The sequence below is a fragment of the Abramis brama genome (genome assembly GCF_963993115.1).
Source record: "Abramis brama genome assembly, chromosome: 15".
NCBI classification, from domain to species: domain Eukaryota; kingdom Metazoa; phylum Chordata; class Actinopteri; order Cypriniformes; family Leuciscidae; genus Abramis; species Abramis brama.
Window position 1 is genome coordinate 7,322,368 of NC_139977.1, and position 23,593 is coordinate 7,345,960.

The 23,593-nt window shown below is 37.0% G+C and overlaps 1 protein-coding gene across 1 annotated transcript in view; it reads right to left on the reverse strand.

Annotated features, from left to right (window-relative positions):
* Positions 1–22,703, reverse strand: part of mpp1 (MAGUK p55 scaffold protein 1) — a 28,725-nt gene extending 6,022 nt beyond the window's left edge. Inside the window, exons 1-7 of the mRNA XM_084137906.1 lie at positions 22,311–22,703; positions 7,966–8,094; positions 7,599–7,677; positions 3,426–3,511; positions 2,770–2,838; positions 746–942; positions 514–620 (exon numbers count right to left, since the gene is read on the reverse strand). Coding sequence (XP_083994032.1) covers positions 514–620; positions 746–942; positions 2,770–2,838; positions 3,426–3,511; positions 7,599–7,677; positions 7,966–8,094; positions 22,311–22,433 — 790 coding nt within the window. The 5' untranslated portion in view covers positions 22,434–22,703. The remainder of the gene's footprint in view (positions 1–513; positions 621–745; positions 943–2,769; positions 2,839–3,425; positions 3,512–7,598; positions 7,678–7,965; positions 8,095–22,310) is intronic.
* Between the last annotated feature and the right edge of the window lie 890 nt (positions 22,704–23,593).

A 23,593-nucleotide genomic window follows, 5' to 3' on the forward strand; every position in this document is an offset into this window, starting at 1 on the left:
AAAATCATCAGTTAATGCTTGACAAGTGCATCTGTGTAAGGCCTTTTTTACAGGACCAGACTCATGTTGTTGCTTTAACTCAGACACCATTTGAGCTGCGTAACAGAGCTGAAGCTCTATACAGAAAACACAATGATTTCTGGGTTACCACAATGAGTATTTTTTTAATTACAGCCATAAAATGGTTATTGGGAGATGGCATTGGAGAATAACTAATCATTGTGAAATCAAATTTACATTAGTAGGGGTGTCTGTCACCTTTATATCCAGAAAGAAAATGAATCTACATGGAATGGTACACAAATTTAAAGTGCAGATTATCAACAGCTTAAATCACCTGCATTTAGTGCAGCACAGAAAGTGCATTTTCAAACAATGGGTAAGTAGTTTGTGCTAGAATTTTATATTGCTTTATGAAAGCCTTATTTTTCAAAAGAGTGTTATAAGAGCATTTTCTCAAAATAATGATGTAAAACAGGCTTTAGAAATTATAAAGAGGTGAGCTTCACTAACTTGAGCTGTGTTTGGCCAGGTATTTGTCTTTGCATTTCTTCTTCTTGCCAAAAGGACTGCAGGACTGTCCGGCTTCCCGTGTCGCTTTGCTTTTGCTTGCTACTCGCCTGAAGAAACATCAGAAATGTTTAGCTTGTGTGAAAGAGAGGGAGATCTTAAACGTACATCACTAATTACTTGCGGATGTTGAACAGTCATCAAATGCAGGAAAAGAATGCAGGTCAGAACGCACCATTCCTGAAGTTCTGGAGATGGGATGAGTCCTGCAAAGTCTGTGGAGGAGCTGTCCACCTTTCCTTGCCACCAGTTTGGATCTTTCTTATTGATGATATGAATGATGTCACCCGTTTGGAATTTCAGGCCAGCTTCTTTGCATGGGATCAGGTCATCTTTGGCAGGGTCATAGTCAAACTGTGCTCTCATATACATCTGCAAAAACATTATCCGGAAAACATTACTCTCTCATAAAACCATCACAAGTGCTTCATAAAGATGATTTAGCCAATCAGTGCCTTCCAATTTTAGCGGTCGGTTTCTCCAGGGTCAACGAATCCAGGAACATGTCCTACTTGAGTAAATCATGTTGTGTATATAAACATCATCCTGTTGTAGAATTCAGTTCAATTTAAGTTGAAGCTATAACTAGCATCTTCAAAATAAATAAATAGATAAGTTTCCCCTTATGTAATGCATTCATTTTTGGTTTAACTATTCTTTTAATTTAATTATCATTAAAGATTTAAAGAAATAATTAAGATTTTTTTTTAATGCTCATCAAGGCTGCATTTATTTGATCAAAAATACAGTAAAATAGCAATATTGTTACAATAAGCAAATGTTATTACAATTTGAAATAACTGTTTTCTACTTTAATATATTTTGTAATTTATGCCTGTGATTTACTCCAGTCTTCATTGTCACATGATCCTTCAGAAATCATTCTAATACGCTGATTTTATTTATAAGATACAGATACAGATAGACAGAAAGCAGACAGATACAGTGCTATGCATAAGTTTAGACACCCATGCTAAAGTTGACTAAAAAGAGGAATAAAAAAATCATCTTTTGGAAATTGAACTTAATGCCTTAATTAAAAAAATTAGGAAAAATCCAACCTTTTATGGACACCAATTTTCTTTGTGAATGAATAATGTCATGGAGTACTTTCCATAAGATCATCTCTCAATGCAAATCAAACCAGCTATTAGGCTAACTGAAATAAAACCATGCCAATCTCTAGGTATGGTGAATGCTATGTGATGATGTGGGGCTATTTTAATTCCAAAGGCCAAGGGAACTTTATCAGGATGCATAGTATCCTGGATCCATGAAGTAACTGGCCTTTAAAAATAAAAATCTGCCTGCCTCTATGGGAATTTAACATAGGGGTGTCCAGACTTATGCACCCTGTATTTTAAGGAAGAACATTTATTTATTTACGATACATTATTCATTCACAAAGAAAATTGGTGTCCTTAAAGGTTGGATTTTTCCTAATTTTTTTAATTAAGGCATTAAGTTCAATTTCCAAAAGATGATTTTTTATTCCTCTTTTTAGTCAACTTTAGCATGGGTGTCTAAACTTATGCATAGCACTGTAGATAGACAGATAGACAGATAGAAAGATAGAAAGATAGATAGATAGATAGATAGATAGATAGATAGATAGATAGATAGATAGATAGATAGATAGATAGATAGATAGATAGATAGATAGATAGATAGATAGATAGATAGAATGATTTTAGTGACAATATCTACAGCTAGTGCAAATACAGTCTAAAACAGATAAGCAAAACTCTAGATGGAACTAGATGTTCTGACTTAAACGTAGCACAACGGCTACTTGTATATGGTGAAAGAGGATTTAGAAAACTGCCATAGCTCATCACAACGTCAAACTATGTTTCACAATCAACTGCAGTGCAGTTTGACGCTGTGTGACCAGAAGATGGCAGAAGAGGGTTTGAAGTTACTTCATCTAATGAGAAAAGTAAGTGTACAGTTATCTGCTATTGATGCTTAAATAGTCACCTGTGTCTCTCATTGGTTTCCCATTCCCATGATAAACCCCACACCTTAATTTAATCAAGGATACAGAATAGACAAAGAAAGAAGTGATCAAATTACATTTGAGCGCATATTTACAGATCAAAGCGAGATGAGTTGATTGTGATCATAAAAAATAATAATAATAAAATGAAGCAAGAAAAAGGTATGATGTGAGATTGATTTTGCTGCTGTTTTACTCACCTCACATGCCATATGGCGACTTTGCTGATTGGGGATGATTTTCAATGTGACAACACCGTTTGTGTCTTTCTGTAATGTTAAAAAGCATCCAACAACATACAATAAAGAGTAACATAATCACAAATATCATCTCTGAGTGTCAATTCCTCTTACAAACTGCTCAAAATGTGCCAGTGTTGGGGAAGCTGCTTTGAAACTGTAGCTAGACAAGCAACAAGCAAATCACAATTTAAAGTTAATCTTTTAATAAAGTATTTACACAAAAAGTTACTAACAGATAGTAGCAATTTACACTGATGCTTTCTTTGCTCAGTTTCACAGCAAATTCTAATTAGTGTAATGCAAAAAACTTATCTTTCTTATTTATGTATACAGTAATGTGTATATATATATATTACTGTACTTGCCAATAACATAGTATTAATTAAATAAAAGGCCACTGATTACGTTTCTTAACACACTCAAGTACACTTGTATTTTTAAATTCAATTTTACTTTAAAGTTACAATAACATGCAATTAAGTGTACGAAGACATTACAATCAGTTTCCACTTCAGCATTTTCTTTTTTAAAGTGTTATTTCTGTAATAAGCACACTTTTTAAAAGTTAATGTTAAAGTGTACTTCTTTTTCAGTGTGCAGACACAACAACCCACCAGAATCTTCTGCAGTTGGTCTACACTTTCATTAGCAACACTTTTCCCATTGATCTCTGCGATTTCATCGCCTTCATGTAAAGAACCTGTTTAAAAAAAAAAAAAGAAAAAAAAAAAAGAGTTAAGCAGTTATCCATTGAGCTCTATGAAAACTAGGGATGTCCCGATCAAGTTTTTTTCTGATCCGAGGCATTGCATATTGAGTATCTGCCGATACCGATCCGATTCTTATATTTTCCTAATGTTTGGTTAAATTTATAGGTCTGTATATAAATACATAAGGGATAACCCACAGCTAGCTGTGCATTAAACGATTTTAGTGCACAACGCGAAGCTGAGTGAATTCAAATAATTGAATGCACAGCTAGCCGTGGATCATCCTGCTTATACCATTGCCGTTTGCCAACGTTGACAAGTTAAAGCTGTTATTGATGTTTGCTGCACAATATTTGATCAGAAGGGTAAAAATTGCAGATATTTTAGTTAGTTACGGCTTGTTAGATCTAGCATTCTGCCGCTTTGAATCAGACACAGAGATTAAGTAGTGAGTAAGATTACATTTATTTAAATGAATGAATCTTAGCATTTATTTGAATTCATTATCAAGATAGAGAAAGAGCCAATAATAACCAACTGCAGAACCGCAGAACCATACGTCATAACAGTGTGAGGACGACAGCTCCAGCCTGACAGTCTGATGCCGGAAGTGGACGGAGTTCATGTTTAACACGGTAGAACAAGGAAAAGAAGAAGAGAAGAAGCTAAAAATAAGTTATATCTTTGGATACAACATACTTAACGTTACGCTTATACGAAACGGCTCTAAGTATTTTGTAAGTTAATATTCAACAATATTATTGATCTGTCATTGACACCATTATATGAGAACTGAACTGAGCTGGATGATAACATTTTCTCCAGAATGGTTAACGTAACATTATATAGATTAATTAACTGAATGAATAACTTTTTTACAACAGAAATGAATCAACACTGAACCTACTTAAGCTGGATTATGACACGATGATTATTTTGTTCTAGATCTGCCGAGACAAACTTTGTTGCATTATTTTCCTATGATCCGTGTAAAGCTGCTTTGAAACAATCTGTATTGTAAAAAGTGCTATATAAATAAAGGTGACTTGACTTAATAAATGTGACTAAGTGAGAATTGTGACGATGGCACATGATCATGTATTGTTATTTTACAGTTGGATTGTATCACTTTGTTAGGTTACATATTTATGGTTTGTGATTTAATTTGTTGTTAAGCGTTGTATTTTATAGCATTTGTTAAATTTTCTGACCATGAGAATTGCATTAATTGTATTTTATTTCACCTACAGAACCACATAATTCAGAGAGGTTCAGCGCTAACACCTTTGGAGCAATGCACAACATGCTGCAGAAATGTTCACTGCCCTTTTTGTGATAGCAGTCTTTTTAAACAGACAAAACGGGACAAATTGAATAATCACATTAAAATCCACTTTAAAAAGGCTGTTGTTCATGGAGGTATGAACATCTGGAGTTATTTTTTAATATACAGTGGCAATAGATATTATTTTACATTTATCCATTTGGCAGACGCTTTTATCCAAAGCGACTTGCATTGCATTTCAAGGTACACATATTTAATAGTAGTCCCTTTGGAATTAGATGGGTTTTCTGCATGATTTAGACAAAATATTAAATTATATTCATTAACGTCTAAAGGTTAAACAAACAATCCAGACTGAAACTTAAGCTAACAAAACACAAACATTATATATTTCTGTATTTATATTTTGTTATAATATTTCATATCTATGAATGCATCCCATTAAACATGCAAACACATAGGATGAGTTTGAGTAGGGTTGGAGTTAAAGGAGATGAAAGGCGCCTCAGGATTAACTCCATTTGTATGGAGTTTTTATTTATTTGATTTATTTTTCACTTGAGAATTATTGTTAAATGTGTGCCTGCATAACTTATAAGATTTATTTTTATTTGGTTTGATTTTATTTTGTATAACTTATTTATTATTTAGTTCGATTTTGTATTTTTATTTAATTACTATTATTTATTTGGAGCAATTAAATCAAATGTTCAAACGCTCAACCTTTGTTCAATTTATATTGTTAATCATTTGACTCAACAAAACAAATGGATAAAGTATAATTTTAACTTTTAAAAAACTATTAACATTTGTTAATAGTAGTATATTGTATTTTGTTAATAGGGCAAAACATAATTCTTATATTTTATCATATTTGAGATATTACATTTTCAATTAAATCGCTTAAATGCCTTGCTGTGCCCACTTCCGGCATCAGACTGTCAGGCTGGCGCTGTCGTCCTCACACTGCTATGACGTATGGTTCTGCGGTTCTGCAGTCAGACCTATCTCGAAAGAGCTGACAGATGCGTGTGTGAATTACCTGCATCTGTTCAGCACAGTGGCGGAGCCAGAGGGGTGTCCGGGGTGCCATCCCAAAATTTTATTCGCTACTGGCAGTTGCTGATGCAGATTTTTTTTTTTTTTTTACGTTCGCTGGCAGCGCGCACAGTTTTCAAACGGACGAGCAGAGGATGAGAGAATATGGTTGCAAAACACCAAAGAATAAGAAAACATCATATTTGAAGTTTTTAAGGTTTAACATCAGGGTTGTTTGCTCTATTGTTCGCATCTCCTGATCGAGTACCTCCAGATCAAAATGCAGGCAAAGAAGAAGCAGAAACAAGCGATATCATAATGCGATCACTATAGGACTGTGAAGCTTTGGAGGTGTAGGGTGTTGATGGACTCGATCTACTCGTCTGTGTTTTGATCATCATTCTGAATCTGATCTGGATGTAGTCTTTGATAAAAATGTGATTTTCTCAGCTTTTTGCTCATGTTGCTTTTTTATGAAACTTACCAACATAAAAAAAAGGATGCACGAAGCTAGAATAAAACTAATTTTTTTGTTTGTTTGTTTATTTAAAAGCAGAGGGTCTGTTCTTTCTTTTGGTATATTGCATGTTCAGATATTCATATATCAAAATATTCTGGGGTGCCATGAAATTGTGAAAATGAACAAAAACGCTGGCGGTGGCTGACAACTGTTTTTTTTGTGTGTTTTTTTTATGCTGGCGGGAAAGAGTTAAGATAAAAATGTTGGAAATTGGATGATTAGATGTAACCACAGGTTGCCATATTTTTGCACAGGACCAATTAAACATGAAAAGAAAGGGAGAGATATCAGAGTTATTTTTAAAGAAGCACAAACAGGGAGACCAGGTGCAAACAGACCCCAGCCCTTGCATCACCACTGGACCCCAGAGCAGCTCCCTACCTCAGAGTCAGTGTGGTCAGACTTCAGGAACATCTACCAGACACAGGCGGTCAATCACATACCGAATTCAGGAATTTAAGTTGAGATGATTTTGTCCGATTAAAAGGATAGTTCACCCAAAATTGAACACAAAAAGAAGATATTTTAAAGCATGTTGGTAACCAAATAGTTTTGGGTTCCCGTTGACTTCCATTGTATTTTTTCTTTCTATACTATGGATGTTGATGGGAACCAAAACTATGTGGTTACCAATATCTTCTTTTCTGTTCCGTAGAAGAAGGTCATACAGTGATTTTTCAACACTTATAGACACAAACAGAATGACCCAATTCCTTCCACTGTGTGTGTGTGTGTGTGTGTGTGTAGCCACCAATAATAGCAGTGGCCACCCACTGGTCACCCCATGTATAAAACTCTAGTTCCGCCACTGGTTCTGCGTCTCTCTCTATAAACAATGAAGCTGTGAGTTTAATTACTTCAAAACCAGCGATGTTAGCCCCTTTTTGCTGAGAAATATAACTTAGTGATTCAGTAGCGAAGCTATTTTAGTGCTAAAAGTCATGGGAAAGCGTTGATAAGTTTCTGACACGCTAGAACAGATCTCATTGGTTCAGTTGAGCTGCTTCTTTTCCTTTTAACAGTGGTTGGAAAATTCTAATTCAAATTCACTTGAATGTGCATACTGCCACCTACTGCACGACACCTGCGTAATAGCTGACATAAAATAAAGGATCAGGCTTAAGCACACAGTGCGATTTTGGCTGTGATTTGGCCGTCTGAGACATATTTTGCTCGGGACATCCCTTATGGAAACTGCAGAATTGTTCACAAACAAACCAAGAATACACTGTACCTTGTCTGTGTATCATCCCGCCATGCAATATTCTGGCCACTGTACACCTCTGCTTTTCATTCAGCTTAAGAGTTACACCCTGAATAGACACAGAACACAATTTTACACTTCTGCTGTTTGGAGACTTCAAAACTTCTTTTCATTTCGGAGCTCAGTAGACATGGTCACTATGAACTGGATAAGACTCCTTTTTTGTTCCATTGAAGAAATAACAGCATACAAGTATGAAACAACACAAGTAAATAATAACAGAATGAATCTGTGAATTATTCTTTTAAAGATAATTGAAATTATGAGTTCAATGAGTTTAATTTTGTAAATACAAAAGAACACATTTATTTACACATAAAAATAAAAGGTATAATACCAGTGGCTCAGAGGCGTTCTTCTCAAAGGCCACTTCTCTCATCTTGGTTACGTCTTTGCCGTTCATGTGGCCCGCGCTGCCGTTGGTGAAGATTTCCTGTCCTTTGTTGTCATATGTCTGCATGGCGGCCTGGGAATGCAAACAGGAGCACATTAAGCTCTGTATTACAGGAACCAAACCTTTGAGATCATAATAATTAGCTTTGTCTTAGCTGAATCCATGTATCTGTGACGAGATATTAGGAAGGAACATAACATTCACATTTATAACATTGTTATAAATGTTACATGTACTTACTATTGTAATAACAGCAAATTATGCATAATTACATGCAACTATCCCTAATCCTAACCCTATAGTGAGTACGTTGCTAATTAATATTACTCGATACTTAAATGTATAATTATACTGTAAAAAGGACACCTTCAAATATAGTGTAACCAAACATATATAAGAACTTTGTCTTGGCATAAAATAAAGTGGTATGATGGAGGAGGAGAATTAAGGAGTCATTGTGGACATCTGTCCTGGGTTAACGATTAAACGGACACATTTTAACACCTCATTAAATCCTGCAATGCTGGGAACAGGTTGGCATGGTTATGTTGTCTGATGAGGGGGCTTGACTAGCATGACTAAACAAACTTCATCACAACTTAATAATGGTACCTTCTATAGTGCTCTGTTATTAATATGTTAAATAGAGCAAGTTTTTTTTTTTTATATATATATATATATATATATCCAACTTTTCATTAGTGGTTCAAAATGTATTTTCATACTGATAGAAACACTCCCATCTTTATTTATTTTTATTCACATAAGAATAAAGTTGCAAATCTTCGTTAATTTTGTTCATGAATTACAATGACCATAATCATCTCTGTATTTACCTTTATGCTGGATAGTCAGGTTCTTAACAAACTAGCCTGTTTTCAGGTAACTGCCAGTTCATTACCTAACTTTGAGATCCAGTTACTCAAGTCAATGAAATCACAAACGAGATCCATTTGGTGAAGTTCCAACTGAATGTGACTATATTAGAAAAGGATTAATTAATTTAATTTCAAATAAAATTAATGACTTTATTTTGAATAAACACATGTATTACAAACTAGACACCTAAACCTGCTAAATAAAATACCGCACAGGAACGAATGCCCATGTGAATGCATTTTGCTGCCTTCCAAAATTCAAGTTTGGTGAACTCTGACCTGCATGAAGATGTGTGACTAAAAGAAGAACAAGACATCTCAGCGTGATCTCTAACACCGTGTCTACACAGGACGCGACAGTTGTTGAGTCAGCTTGAGGCTGTCTACACTGGACGAGACAAAGCAGCCGTTGCAAATCAATTTGTTCTTTGTGTCAAAAGTAGCGCGAGCGCTTAAAGTACATCCGAAATAGAATGGGGCATCAGTTTAGCATCGGGTATTTGTTGTCGCGCCAGATCCAGTGTAGACAGCATCACTGATTATAATGGGTTCTGTTTGCTTTTGCCACGTCGTGCCGCTTGCGTCTGGTGTAAACGCGATGTATTCAAATGTTTCTACATTGCAGGAAAGTGGAATAGATTGTGTGTTTTTACATCTTGTATTAATTTATTTTTTTGTTTTTGAATTTATGCTTTTACAAAAGACACCACAGAGCGTGACATCATATCTTATTCATTGCAGTGTCAGAAGTGCTGAAAGTATAGTGTGACCGAAGCTTTAGGCTTAAATATTTTTTTGCTCAAGCACATTAACACAAACGCTTTTAGTTACAAAAGCATGATTTTATATGTTGTTGCACAGATGCAATAATTCATAACAAGCTTAGTATGTTGCATTCTCAGTAATTTTTTTCTTTTATTGACAGTTTTCTTTTCAGGTCAACTTCTGTAATTATTTATTGTTCAGGACTATGGTAAAACCATTTCTGGTAACCTGCCCTCATGCATTAGCCTATTTTTGAGCAAAATGATCTCACGGAGATGCTCAGTTGGTCAATCATCTGCTTTCACAGACACAGAAGTGGATCTAGGGGGCAGCAGTCAGTCATTTTAATCATTCTATGAAGACATGCATAAAAATGCCATGTCTTCATTTTACAACCCTTCAAGCAGTGATATAAGAAAAGCTCTTACATGCTGAATATCAACAGTGTATCAATGACCCGAGCTCAGGGCAAAGTTTACACCACATTAGTATTACACGATCAGGACTTTGGAACTTGGCTTTTAAGACATGATGACTGACGATTGGCTGATGTCAGGTTTTGATAACCAGCATAATCCGGTGTCAGCTAGATATTGTGATGAAGTATGATGTTTTCCCACATTGTGAAATCCACTATGTTTCACATGTTTCACATGTTTCAATCCACATGAGCGGCAGTGGGATAAGATGTGATACCTTTTCCTTAAAGGCATAGTTCACCCCATAATTTAAATATGATATCATCCCCGCTCATGTCATCCCAAAACTGAATGACTTTCTTTTTTCAGTGGAAAGCAAAATTTATTATTAAAATATTTTGAAGAATGTTGGTAGCCACAAAGTATTGGTGCCAATTGACTTCCATTGTATGGACAAAAAAGGCAAGGAGAAAAGGGCAGAACTAAAACACTTAATTAAAGTGTACCTTTTTTTCTTCATCAGTAATTACAGTCTTACTTCCTGCTTGAACTTATGTAGGTTTGTAACAAATTTGCAAAATACCAGCACGTCTTCATTGGCTGCCAGTGAGCTACGTCTACTTTGACCCGTCCTCAAACATTAGTTGTAGCTGAGACAGGAGAGTTTGGTTCATGGTTTTATTAATTGGCAATTCATCAACATGTATTATAGCTGGCCCCTTCAATTGGACCAGGGCAATTATTAGAAACAGAGGATTAGACTCATATGAACAAACTCTTAGGATTAGATTACTGCAGCCTTTAACATCTTTAACATGTCTGTTGAAAGAGGTTGTTTTTGAAAGCAAAGAATGACACAAAATCTCGCTTGTCATGGTCTAGCCATGAATCTTTTCGGTTTGAACTTGACACACCTAAAGTTTTAGTGAAAAACAGCAGTGTAAAAACATTCTTTGAAATCCCTGACACAAGACAATTTTTGGCAATAACCTGTTTAACAAATGGAACAAATACATTTGACTAGACTGCGATATATAGTCTATATGCATAAGGATATTAAGATGTTATAAATATTAACATCATGATTTTCTGTAAAGCTACTTTGAAACAAACAACGTGTATTGTGAAAAGCGCTATACAAATAAAATTGACTTGACACATTATATGACATTTAGGTCATAATCAACTATCAAAAGATGCTTTTGTCTAAACCTCCATAAGAAAACTTGAAGTCAGTAATTGAATAAAAGCATGTTGGATAATGCTCTGCATTTATTTCTCTGCCTAAACAGGATAGTGGCAGTGAAAGGTATTATGACCGGGTCCATTAGTGTGAGATAACAGGACAGAAGAGGAGCCCCAAGTCTGGGAGACTAAACTAAGCAAATCAAATCAGGGCTCTAGTGTTTCCCGATCGTATGGATTCTCTGCGGAAACCCATTTACACACATAACACACACACATGTACTGTATGATAATCCTGAAATGAGTGCTTACTCATATACGTTTACACTTAATTCAATTCAGTATAAATATAGCATCTGCCAGAACACATTAAGACCAGAGGCAGAGGTGCAAGTTTAATATCATGTCTCAATGCTCTTAAACACACAAGTTGACAATTGTCAGTGCACACTGCTTGTCTGTGATGTTTGTATACTATAATATTTACCCGTAAATAGTAGGCTCCCAACTACTTAATTTAATTCATAAAAACAACCTTTATTTTTTTTTATTTTTTTTCTATGAAATGTTTTGTTTTCCACAATGTGTGAGTGTGTGGTAAATGAAACCACGCATACGCCATTCATTCACACAGAGACACGCAGAACATGCAGGATTCGTATTTAAATACTCTCGTGCCCAGATGCGTTCCGGTTGATTTAATGTGAATCGGTACTCTGTAGTACCGACGTAATTCGGTCGGTGCCCTTGAAAGTAAAGTTTGGTACCCATTCCTAGTAAAGCCTCCTGTAAACTTGCTTCATACTGCTGACACAGCTGTCGTCATTAGAGGGAAGTCACATGTTCATAGGAAACAGCCGAACATCCTGAGCAAAGTTTGCATGCCATGATTTGGCTGATAATACATCAATGCATGAGTCAGCTAAAGAGAACCTAATGCGTGTCCATGCAAAGAAACTTGTTGACTCAGGTCTTGTGAAATCAGCACTTCAAGTAGAATTCAGTGTTGGCATAACTACAGATATTGCAGTTTACAGCAGCCAGAGGTCATATTCTCTGGAAGCAAATCCCATATCCAACCATTGACTGTAATGCTAATTGGGCACTTTATTTGTACACTCCCAAAAAATTGTGGTGGATTTGAGGAAGATGAAAATCTGTGGCAGGCCCTAACACATCCTCATTCCCAGTGTCAAAATAATGGTCTGCGCCATGATGTCCTTATTCAGCTCGATACACTTCCTACTTTAGAGTTTCACTGTGTCAGGACTGTCATGTGACTCAATAGACAAAGAAAAACCCATCTGCTTTCAAGGCAGTGTCATCGCATGGCTTGGGCCTGATTTTCAGTGCTGAACACAAAATGGAGCAGCAGCAATAACCAAGACACTCCTAAATATTTGAAATAATTTATTATGTAAATAATCACTTCAAACACCTCATTCTGAAACTGCAGTCTTTTATTCTACATCTAAAGCAAGCAAACAAATCTAAGAGAACAAAGAGCTCTGGAGATACGCACTGCAGTGCACTTCACCAAAACCAGTGTGGTAGACTGGGTGTCTCTGCTGATATCTGCAGTGTGTTGACTCTCCAGTCTTGAGCCCGGGGGACAAAGCTGATCTATGACGTCTGCACTGAGCGAACACAAGCTAAAACAACACTACTGAGATTTAGCTGTGTCATCTTCCAAACCATGTAGACCAACCTGCCTGAAAGGGCCACTTCATAAATCTTGTTCGATTAGACTGCTATCTGATTAAAAAATTGTAATGGGTCTCCACAGAACGCATATAAATACAATATTTTATTCACAATATAAATATAACACCTACTAGGGCTGGGTGGTATGAGTATGATGATATATATATCGTTACCAAAGTATAAATGTTTATCATTAGAGATTTTGCTATATCGTGGCTTGTAAATGTATAGCACTATTGACACTTCAGAGTGATGAAATGCATGAATGAGAATATAAAGAGCGGGAGATGTCTGATGTTAAAAAGAGTTATGAGCGCAATATTTCCTGAAAGAACCTCGGTACGGTGCTCCTGCTGACTGGTACACCGCCAAAGTGCGCGCACAGAAAGCTGCCTCTCAGAAGGCGATCACGAATTTGGGATGTTCTCGATGTTAAAAAGTGTTATTAAAGGGTAACTAAACCCTAAACCAACTTTTTTTAGTTAATGATCTGTAAGAATGGGGCTTTATTAGTGCTGTTCATTGATTCGAGTAACTTTTTTGACTTTTGGGTATAAAGTGTTTTAATTCTACAATATATGGTGTAAAAACGTCTGAGTGCTGCCCTCTTCAGGTTGAACGGTGGCTACTGCAGTTGAATTTTCCTATTGGACGTTTGCGGTGGTACGTGATGTAAGCAGGTTCCAGCTCACCATGCCCTCCCTTGGTATGAGCTACCACGCATAGTATTGCATCAGTTAGGATTGCTTCAAGTTAGCGCAGATTTATCTGTATTTTGTACAGTGGTCAGGAGGGTACGTAGGTGTAGTGTTGCTGGTTGCAACAGCACTGCTGGACTGCATAGCTTTCCAGCAGACTTGGAAATTAGGCGCCAGTGGAGCTCAAGTGTGCAACCTGCATTTTACGCGGGATTGCTTCTCCAACGCAATAGAGGTGGAAATGGGCTTCTCTACACAGCTAGCGCTGAAAAGCGATGCAGTGCCAAACGCTGCTCCTCCTGCATGGACTCCACCAACGCAGCGGCGTCTTGATATGAGTGATCATATATATAATCACAATTTATGGTTAGGCTAAAGTTAATCCTCTGGGGTCGACAAATGCGCCAGCGCATTTTGCTGGATTTTTTCCACATAGCGGCAAAATATGAATATGCCTACAGAGAGCGCACGCTATTGACATCAACTCGGTAAAACTCATCAGATGCATGTACTTTACGTCGTCTTGCGAACCTGTGAGTCACTCTCCATTTTAGAGTCTGACAGCAGCTGTCAATTAATCCGTCACTGCGGGTCTCAGGTGCACGCACCCCCGCTCAGCCCCGCCCTCGGTTCGTCCCCTATATCTCCGCTGGGGTCTGCCCACTTTTCTAGCATTTTTGCTGACCAGGGGTTTAGTTACCCTTTAAGCACAATAAGCAGTGAAAAATAACTCAATGCGGTGCATACTGACTGACACACAGCGTAAGCACGTGCACGGAAAGCCGCGTCTGTCAGTCTATCAATAGCAATTTCAGTTGTCTTTCACGTCTTATAGCGCTTAAATTCAATTCAATTCAATCCAATTCACATGTAGGCTATTTGTATAGCACTTTTCACAATACACTTCGTTTCAAAGCAGCTTTACAGAAAATTCATGAGTTCACATTACAATTTAGAGTGATCTGTTATCAGAGTATTTATGTAATAAAATTTTTGTCCTATTGTTTGTAATTTGATTCTTTTTTTCTGATTTCTAATAACATAAATGAGATAAAATAACACAAAATAAATATATTGTTATATATCGTTATCGTGAAATAACATTTCTCATATTGTGAAATAAGAATTTGGTCATATTGCCCACCCCTAACACTTACATGATGGTGCCAGTGCAGAGGAGTCAGATTTTCTCTTTCTCCCCATATGGTAATTTGTACTTTGATTTTTAATATGGCTCGATCAGTGTAACAATTTAAGAGGAATAAAGTGTAGCTACTTTTCTGGCCCGAATAACCAGATGTATTTACATAAGAATCCTTTACATATAAAGTTTCCATAAACTCATTACACCAACACTAACCTAAAAAAAAAATGGTCCAGCTAATAATTTATATTTATATAAGGTGTGCTCACATTTTGGCAAGATTTTGCAAAACGTTTACATGGGGAATATCCATTTCCACGGTAGACCAGCTACTCATAGATGTACTAGAGTCTCAGCACTTACAATCACCCATGTGTGAACAGGGAAGCTACATGTCTTTTGCTTTTATCTAAAGCAAACACAATACAGGGACACTGTGTTTTACACAAGCAGCTACAAACTGTTCTCCAGACTTCCCCCCTTTTATCTGCAGAGAAAGTTATGGCTTCTATTTATAGAAAGTGTGTGCTTCTTCAGTTTGACTAGTGAAGTGAAGCATTGTAGATCTGTGACTAAGAAGGTGCTGTGCCAGCAATAGACACCCCTGTCAGCAATACCATTGTACAGGTTTGCTATTCTGATGAGATGTTGGTGAGTAGATTTGCAACAAACTGTTTTGTTGATTATCTCCATGATTCTCATTTAAAAAAAAAGAGTTAAAGTGTTTCTAGGTGGTATATGCTAGGGTAGCTTACAGGTTCAGTCATAAGATCCACTTACAAGTGATATTCTGATGACAATTCACAGTATACTGGTGCCATAATGTTATTGGCCAATATTAGTACTGAATCAGGACAGTCAGCATCAGAATATATTTAAGGTTTCCATCTTTGTACCGTAAAATAAATTGTTTTGATTTCAATTTAGGATTTAACATAAAATTACACAGTCGGGCTTTATTGTAAACACTCGATTTTTGTATACTGATTATTACATAAAAATATTTATTGGCTATCTATCGCTACACCAATATATCTAAAAAACAAGGTATTTGCCAACTTGTTTAAAGCAGATTTGAATGATTTTAACGAGCACAATGTTCTTCCACCAGTCCTGACTTCTAGCGTGAACCCACAGCTTTCAACGGGGTCTTGCGGCTATTACTGCATAAACAAATGTGGCTGCTCTCCTCATCTTTTTCTGTTGTCTCATTATGCAAGCAAATCAAAGTTCTGTGAACTTATTTCATCCATTTGCATAGAAATAACTGAAAAAGCCCATAAATATAGATTTAATTTATTTATTAGGTTATTATTTATTTATTTTATTTATCGGGTTTATTGGCAAAATCTACAGACTTTTAGTTGTTTGCAATGAACAAATGAAACAAAAGTAATTGAAATAGCTCAACACAACAAGTGGTTTCCCCAAATTCAACTGAAAATGCAACTTTTAATGTCTTCTGCAGTCTCAAAATTATTCAACCCCTTCATGGCAAGCATCTTTAGTACTTCAGGCTTTAGTAGAACAGGCTTTGCTGTTATGACCACTTCTGGCAGCATTTCTGAGGAATCTTAGCCCATTCCACATGAGCAATGGCCTCCAGTTAAGTAATATTCTTGGGTTTGCGTGCTGTAACCGCCTTCTTCAAATCCCACCAGAGATTCCCTTTCAAGGGAACTCGCGCTGCGTCAAGCGCTGCGGGAACGCCCTGCGTGATTGCGTCGTGAAGCTCGTGTGTAATCAGTCCAATGGAAAGACGTGACGTCATAGGCGGGTGACATCATCGACCAGGAAACTATAAAGCACCCCTGAGACAGACCGTGACAGCTTCTGTGCCTTCAGCAAGCGATCTGTGTATTCTGTCCTTGTCATATTTATTGTTGTCTGTCAAAGTTGCAATATATATATATATTATGGCAAAAGAGAGCAAGCAAGCGTTATGTTGTTCCCTGCCCACGTTATATCACGGGTGGGGACACACACTTCAGCTTTGCGTTGCTTGTTTGGGAGTGGAGCATGCCAACAGTCAGTTCTCGAGGGGGCTGACTGTGAGCATTGCGAGAAGCTGTCCGAAGGACACTCCGCTCCCGCCGGCCGTTCTTCGAGGAGGACGGTTAGGTGCGCGCTCCCCGAGGCGCGCTCATCTTGGGGATTGCAAATGGTTCTAACAGCGGGGTTTGAGACGGACCCAGCCCTATCTCTGCCTTCACCTGTTAGATCCAGTGCTTTATCTCGGGGAGAAGCACGCTCCGCGGTTTCTCCTCCCCGGGATGAGGCACTCATGCTGTGATTTCCAGTTCCGAGGAATTGGTATTAGTGTTTGTTGTTGAAAAAATAAATAAGGCAGATGTTTATGAGTTTTCAATAAATAAATAAGTCAGCTCATAACTCTGTTGAATGAAGAGGAGCTTATAAAAGGAGGTTTTATCTAGTGCTGTTGCTAAGTTAAATATTACTGGCCAGCCGAACATATATGAGAGTGAAAATATAAGGAAAACTCTATATCTCAGCCTCCTCGTCGGGGAGTGCCGTGTTCTCCCTATCTCCACACTGAGGTGTCGAGATCGTGGAATAAACCGGTAAACCGGCCACCCGCCTATGACGTCTCGTCTTTCCATTGGACTGATTACACATGAGCTTCACGACGCAATCACGCAGGGCGTTCCCGCAGCGCTTGACGCAGCGTCTCCAGTTCAGATATTTCATGTGTTCTAGCTCAAGCACATCTGGTGCTACTAATTTTTGCAGATGTGTGTTGTTGTGAGGGATTCTATTCAGGGTGTTGAATAATTTTGCATTTTCATTTGAATTTGGGGAAACCACTTGTTGTGTTGAGCTATTTCAATTACTTTTGTTTAATTTGTTCATTGCAAACAGCTGAAAGTCTGTAGATTTTGCCAATAAACCTGTCACAGTCTTAACACAATTAGGCCGCTGTTGGTAGCCTAAAAGAGGCCTAGAAATAGTGTTTCGTTCCACCAAGTGGGGCACTACCTACTTTTTTTATATTTAACATCAGAAATATATAGAGATTCCTTGGGAAAAAGTTCTCCACACACAACCTTGCAGTTTTTGAGAAAAATGATGCTAAAGGTGCCCATTTTGAAAAAAAGGGAAAACATAGGGAATTTTGCACTTTCAAACCTGTTTATCATATAAACCCAAAAATGCCGAATTACCACTTGAAGTAGCCTACAAAATAAACCAGTTTGAAATGTGTGATATACCTGAAGTTGCTATCTAGGGACAGTAAACATGATAAGATTATCAAGAAGACTTCTACTGTAGCATTAACATCCCAATTACTTCTCATTATGTTGTTCCAATTCAAATGTAATATTTGAGGTAAAATCTGAATAACAAATAGAATTAAGCCAAAATATACAGAGCTGCCAACTCTCACGCATTCACCGTGAGACTCACGCAATTGACACTTTTCACACGCTCTCACGCCACACATCCATTTTCTCACGCACAGAAAAATCGCGAAGCAAAGAGGACACGGAGACCGACAGACTAGACAGAGCAGGTTACTTATGATATGAAAAAAATCTCAGCTCTCAGATTATGTCAATTTTATTACGAAATTCAAACAATAAATACCGTTTTGGCGTTTGTAATTGTGACGCGACAGATCCCTAGCGGCACGTGACCCGATCATCTCTACTAGCTAATAGTAAATACACATGAATGAACACTGTTGAAAGAAACAGTACAGCTTACCGAAATGTATATTCTTCATACATAATATCGATCAATCAATCAAACAAAGGGGTCAATAAAACAGCTGGAGAACAATTATGTCACATAACATTTACCTCAGGAAAGCCATTTAATGACCATAATATAGGCACGTTAGTTGGCTAGAAAAAGAGCTATAGAGAGTATTTTGCTAAATATGTGTACTATATTACATATTTATTATATTTGTACTTATATCATTAAATAAAGTTGTTATTATAATAAAAAACGCATTATATTTAATGTGAGTTATTTTTAACTTTAAATAATACTACCAGCTGATAGGGCTATTTGATATTTATCCAAATGAGTCAATATTAAATCAAATCACAAGAATTGAATTGAAATCGTGAAATTTGTTTCAAGAAATTTGTTTTAAAAAAAAAACGTAGCTTACCAGAAATTGTACCATATAAACATTGTAACATGTTGTCACTAAACCTAATAAAATTCAGTTTAGTTACTAAAATGTTTTGACAATCACAATACACTGTGATGCAAGTTTTTTTTTTTTTTTAACCCCCCCTAATCTCCCCAAATCTCACTCCAAGTTAAACTCAAAAGTATATATATATAAAAAAAAAACACTTTTAAAAATAACACATTTAATGGTGAATTGTTAATTTGCATACAGGAGCAGTAACTGCACTACATGTACATATTCACAGGAATGATTATTGTAAACAAGATTTAATTTTGATTTATTTATTTACCTACCAATCTCTCTCTCTCTCACACACACACACACACACACACACACACACACACTAACCCCACCCCTAAACCTACCCATCTCTCTCACACACACACACACTAACCCGACCCCTAAACCTACCCATTTCTCTCACTCACACACACACACACACACACTAACCCGACCCCTAAACCTACCCATCTCTCTCACACACACACACTAACCCGACCCCTAAACCTACCCATCTCTCTCTTTCTCACACACACACACACACACACACACACACACACTAACCCGACCCCTAAACCTACCCATCTCTCTCTCTCACACACACACACACACACACTAACCCGACCCCTAAACCTACCCATCTCTCACTCACACACACACACTAACCCGACCCCTAAACCTACCCATCTCTCTCTCACACACACACACACACTAACCTGACCCGTAAACCTACCCATCTCTCTCTCTCTCTCTCTCACACACACACACACACACTAACCCGACCCCTAAACTACCCATCTCTCTCTCTCTCTCTCTCACACACACACACACACACACACTAACCCAACCCCTAACCCTACCCATCTCTCTCTCTCACACACACACACTAACCTGACCCCTAAACCTACCCATCTCTCTCTCTCTCTCACACACACACTAACCCGACCCCTAAACCTACCCATCTCTCTCTCTCACACACACACACTAACCTGACCCCTAAACCTAAGTTACCCATCACACACATACACACAAGTCAAGCGTTTTTTGTCTATAAAACGCCGATGCAGGCCGGGTCAAACCCGTAGTTGTTGGGACATCAGAGACCGGTTTGTCCAGGAGGGCAACATGTTTATTAGCAATAGCTAACGTTAGCTCGTAGTGTCCGACGTTTTGAGACATTCCTACGCACATTGATCTGATTTGATCTGACATTTGGAAGTCCATCATCCAGAAGAACACGATGAGTATTTTAAATGTGTTGATGATGCTAAACATACGCAGATACCAAGAAGCGAACTAGAGTTGGTCAATTGCTGCACAATTGTGAACGTAACTGTGCACCCAGCACAAGACCGTGAATGTTGGTTCAGCTCGACTCGTGGTGGATGAGAAAAGAAAATGTCTAGCTTGTGACAAAGTTGAAATGCTTGTTTTTGGGGGAAAAAAAAGAAAAGAAAAAAAGCTTACATAAGCTGTTGAAAGAAAAGACATGAATAAAGGCAATATAGGCTATTCTGTGTATGATTGGAATTTAATTGTATCTTAAAATCACATTGACATCCTCTGATTGCATTTAATAATGTTTTTAATTATTTTATTTTGGTTTTATGTAATTTTACAAAGCTACTATAACGTTAGACCTTTTTTTTTTTTTTTTGCTCAATAATAATAAAATAAAATTTCATTTGTAATTTAATTTCAAATTCATGTTCATGTACCATTTGCAATCTTTCTTGCCTGTTGCTTAAAGAAAGAAAAAAATCTGCAATTAGTATTGGAATCAGCTCATTTGGTTGTAAAACATATATATATATACATATATATATATATATATATATATATATACATAAAGGAAATGAAATCGAACAAGAAAAATCACAGTCGGATCATCCCTAATCCCAGGTCTATGAACTTCTTTTGAACAATCACCAGCACTGCTGATAATAAAAGGAAAAGCAGTTAATGACGTTAACTCATAAAAGTAAAGAGTAGAGAGACTGGTAATAATGATGAGTTGACTTGTGAATCTGAGACATTACTATGATGATTGATTAAATTATCAGTCAAAGTATTGTGTTTTAAGATAAATGTTATATGGTGTGATTATAATCTTTGCTAGGCCATAGGAATAATTAATGAGATCACTTTTGTTGTCTCTATTGTTTAACCTAGAAAGGAACAACATTAAATTAAGACTTTACCTGAAGTGTCAGAGTTCTATTTACTCCTTAAAAAAGACCCCAGACCCACTGCTCAGGATTTTTTATATTATATCTACATTAAATATTAAAACTCTTATACTCAATTATATACTCTTATATAAAAATATATCCACAATTGACAGACTTGTGTCAGAAAAAAAAAAGTTCATAGATAAACTTAACTGAACTCTATTTGGTGTAGTGAGCTATAAAAGAGCAACCTTTAAGCAATACAAATTCCTTATTTATTTGCAAACTAGTCATTTGATATGACCGGTGATTCGAGTATGACATCAACAAAAAGTAGAAACAGTAGGCCTGTCTTAAATTATCTGAGAGCATGAGAATATGTTTCCAGACACAGAGAAGAAAAATGCCCACCACCATTAAATTGCATACTTGTATAAATGAATTTATTTGTTCCAGAGAGAAACGACGCGCACACAGCTCAGCTGCCAGTAGCTATTGCGTAAATGAATCATTTATTTTCAATGAATTGGTGAACCGGTTCACTAAACGTTCTGAAAGATTTATGAAAGATTTGTTCACAAAGCAGACTGTCTGAGCGATTCTCCAGAGGCCTTAATAGCTAAACAGAAAAAATAAATAAAAATAAACACGTAAAAGTATTGGAAAAACGTCATTAAAAATAATCACCGTAACTTTTTTTTAAAGATCGGTTAATAGTGTTCGAACGAACCGATTCGCAGAAATGAATCGGACTTCCCAGCCACTATTAACGTGACGTCACGATGCGTCATGCAAAATAATATTCTATAATGTATTCTATAATGTATTCAAAGCCTGTATATGTGAGTCATGTAAAATTTGCGAACTATTTCAAGGCTGAAATCGTCAAAACATCTAATGGTCAAAACATCTAATGGTATGAAGAGGAAAGTTGTTCTGAGCAGCGGTGTGTGATGTCAAACCGGGCTGCACCAGACCAGTCTAAACCAGCACACCTTCATCCCTCATCATGTACACAAGAAGAAACTCGTATATCTGTGACACTGATAAAAAACTATCGACAGACACGGTCAACATCCGACTGTCAAATGGAAATGCTGAAATAAGCAAATGAGTCGCGTTCTAGATCGTGTTTGTTTAATGCGAATCCTCTTACCTTGTCAGACTTGGGTTTATTCTGCAGCAGCTGTTCCAGATAGAGATCGGAGAGAGCCGTGCGCGCACTGTTCACACGCTCCAGAGTGACAGCAGGTTCGTTTTTATTGGAATTTAATGTCATGTTTCACAGTTTGAGGGGGTGGGGGTAGAAAAAAAAGGGAAAATAGTGTGGACCGCGTTGGGTCTGCTCAAGGTCCGAAAGGGGTGGGTCAGTAGAGCGACACGACGTGATAAGAAAGCTTGAGATAGTTGAAGATAAAGCTTGAGATTCGGGCTCGAAGTCCGGAGTTTGCGCAAGAGGCAAGACACAGCCGACAAAGCACATAAACAGTAGTATGAGGAGGGGGCTGGAACACTGCAGCTTCCCTTTAGAGTGCGCACTTGCGTAGTTACTGTCCCTGACAGAACGTAGCGAGGAACCGCACGCGATTTCTACTACGGCGAAGGCTAAAATTATGAATATTAATTACGTAACGCGAATGGTCCAAATTAATTGGCTGAAAGACAGCGTCAGTGGGCGGGCGCCAGTTCTCTGGCGAATCCTGTTATTGAAGGCGTGGATCATGAATATTAAGTAGGTAATGTGACTGGATTCTCTATGACGGTTCGAGAAATATTAATGAGCAAAGCCTTCTCCGTAATAGGATTTTAAAATTAGCTGGCGGTATTTCGAAATACAGTTTTGTGTTTCCATATGGAACTGAAAATGTCATAAGTCAACGAATTTTCAGCTTGTTGTTCAGTGGTGTTTCCTAGTAGCCTACCAATTAGGGTGACCACCATCAAACAAACCAAATGTGGGACGATTATAAGTTTGTGTGGGATGTGGGACATGTTACCAACACTAAAACATAACCTGAAACTGTTATATAATGTCTGTCTAACTTAATAAAAGCATTTGTATTCTGCCTTTCAGCTGATGAAAGTTATTTGTTCTTTAGTCCCTTTCAGAAAACACCATTACATCACAATGTAACATCACATGTCTTTATTTTACATGAGCCCAAATGCAGCAGGCATCATGCAGATAACTATTTTTGAAACAGGACTAAAATCCAACAAAATAAACAATGAACAAATAAAATATAAAACAACATGAAATTAGATCATTGACAGTCTTATATATTAAGAATATATTAAACCAAAAACAAATATTTTTAGAAAGGATGTGAATTGAAACAAACACAGCAGGCAACAAGTTGATAAATTTTCTGTTAAATTAAAATTTTAATTGACCGAATTATCCATTTGTTTTCTGACAGGAAACTCATGGAATGAATC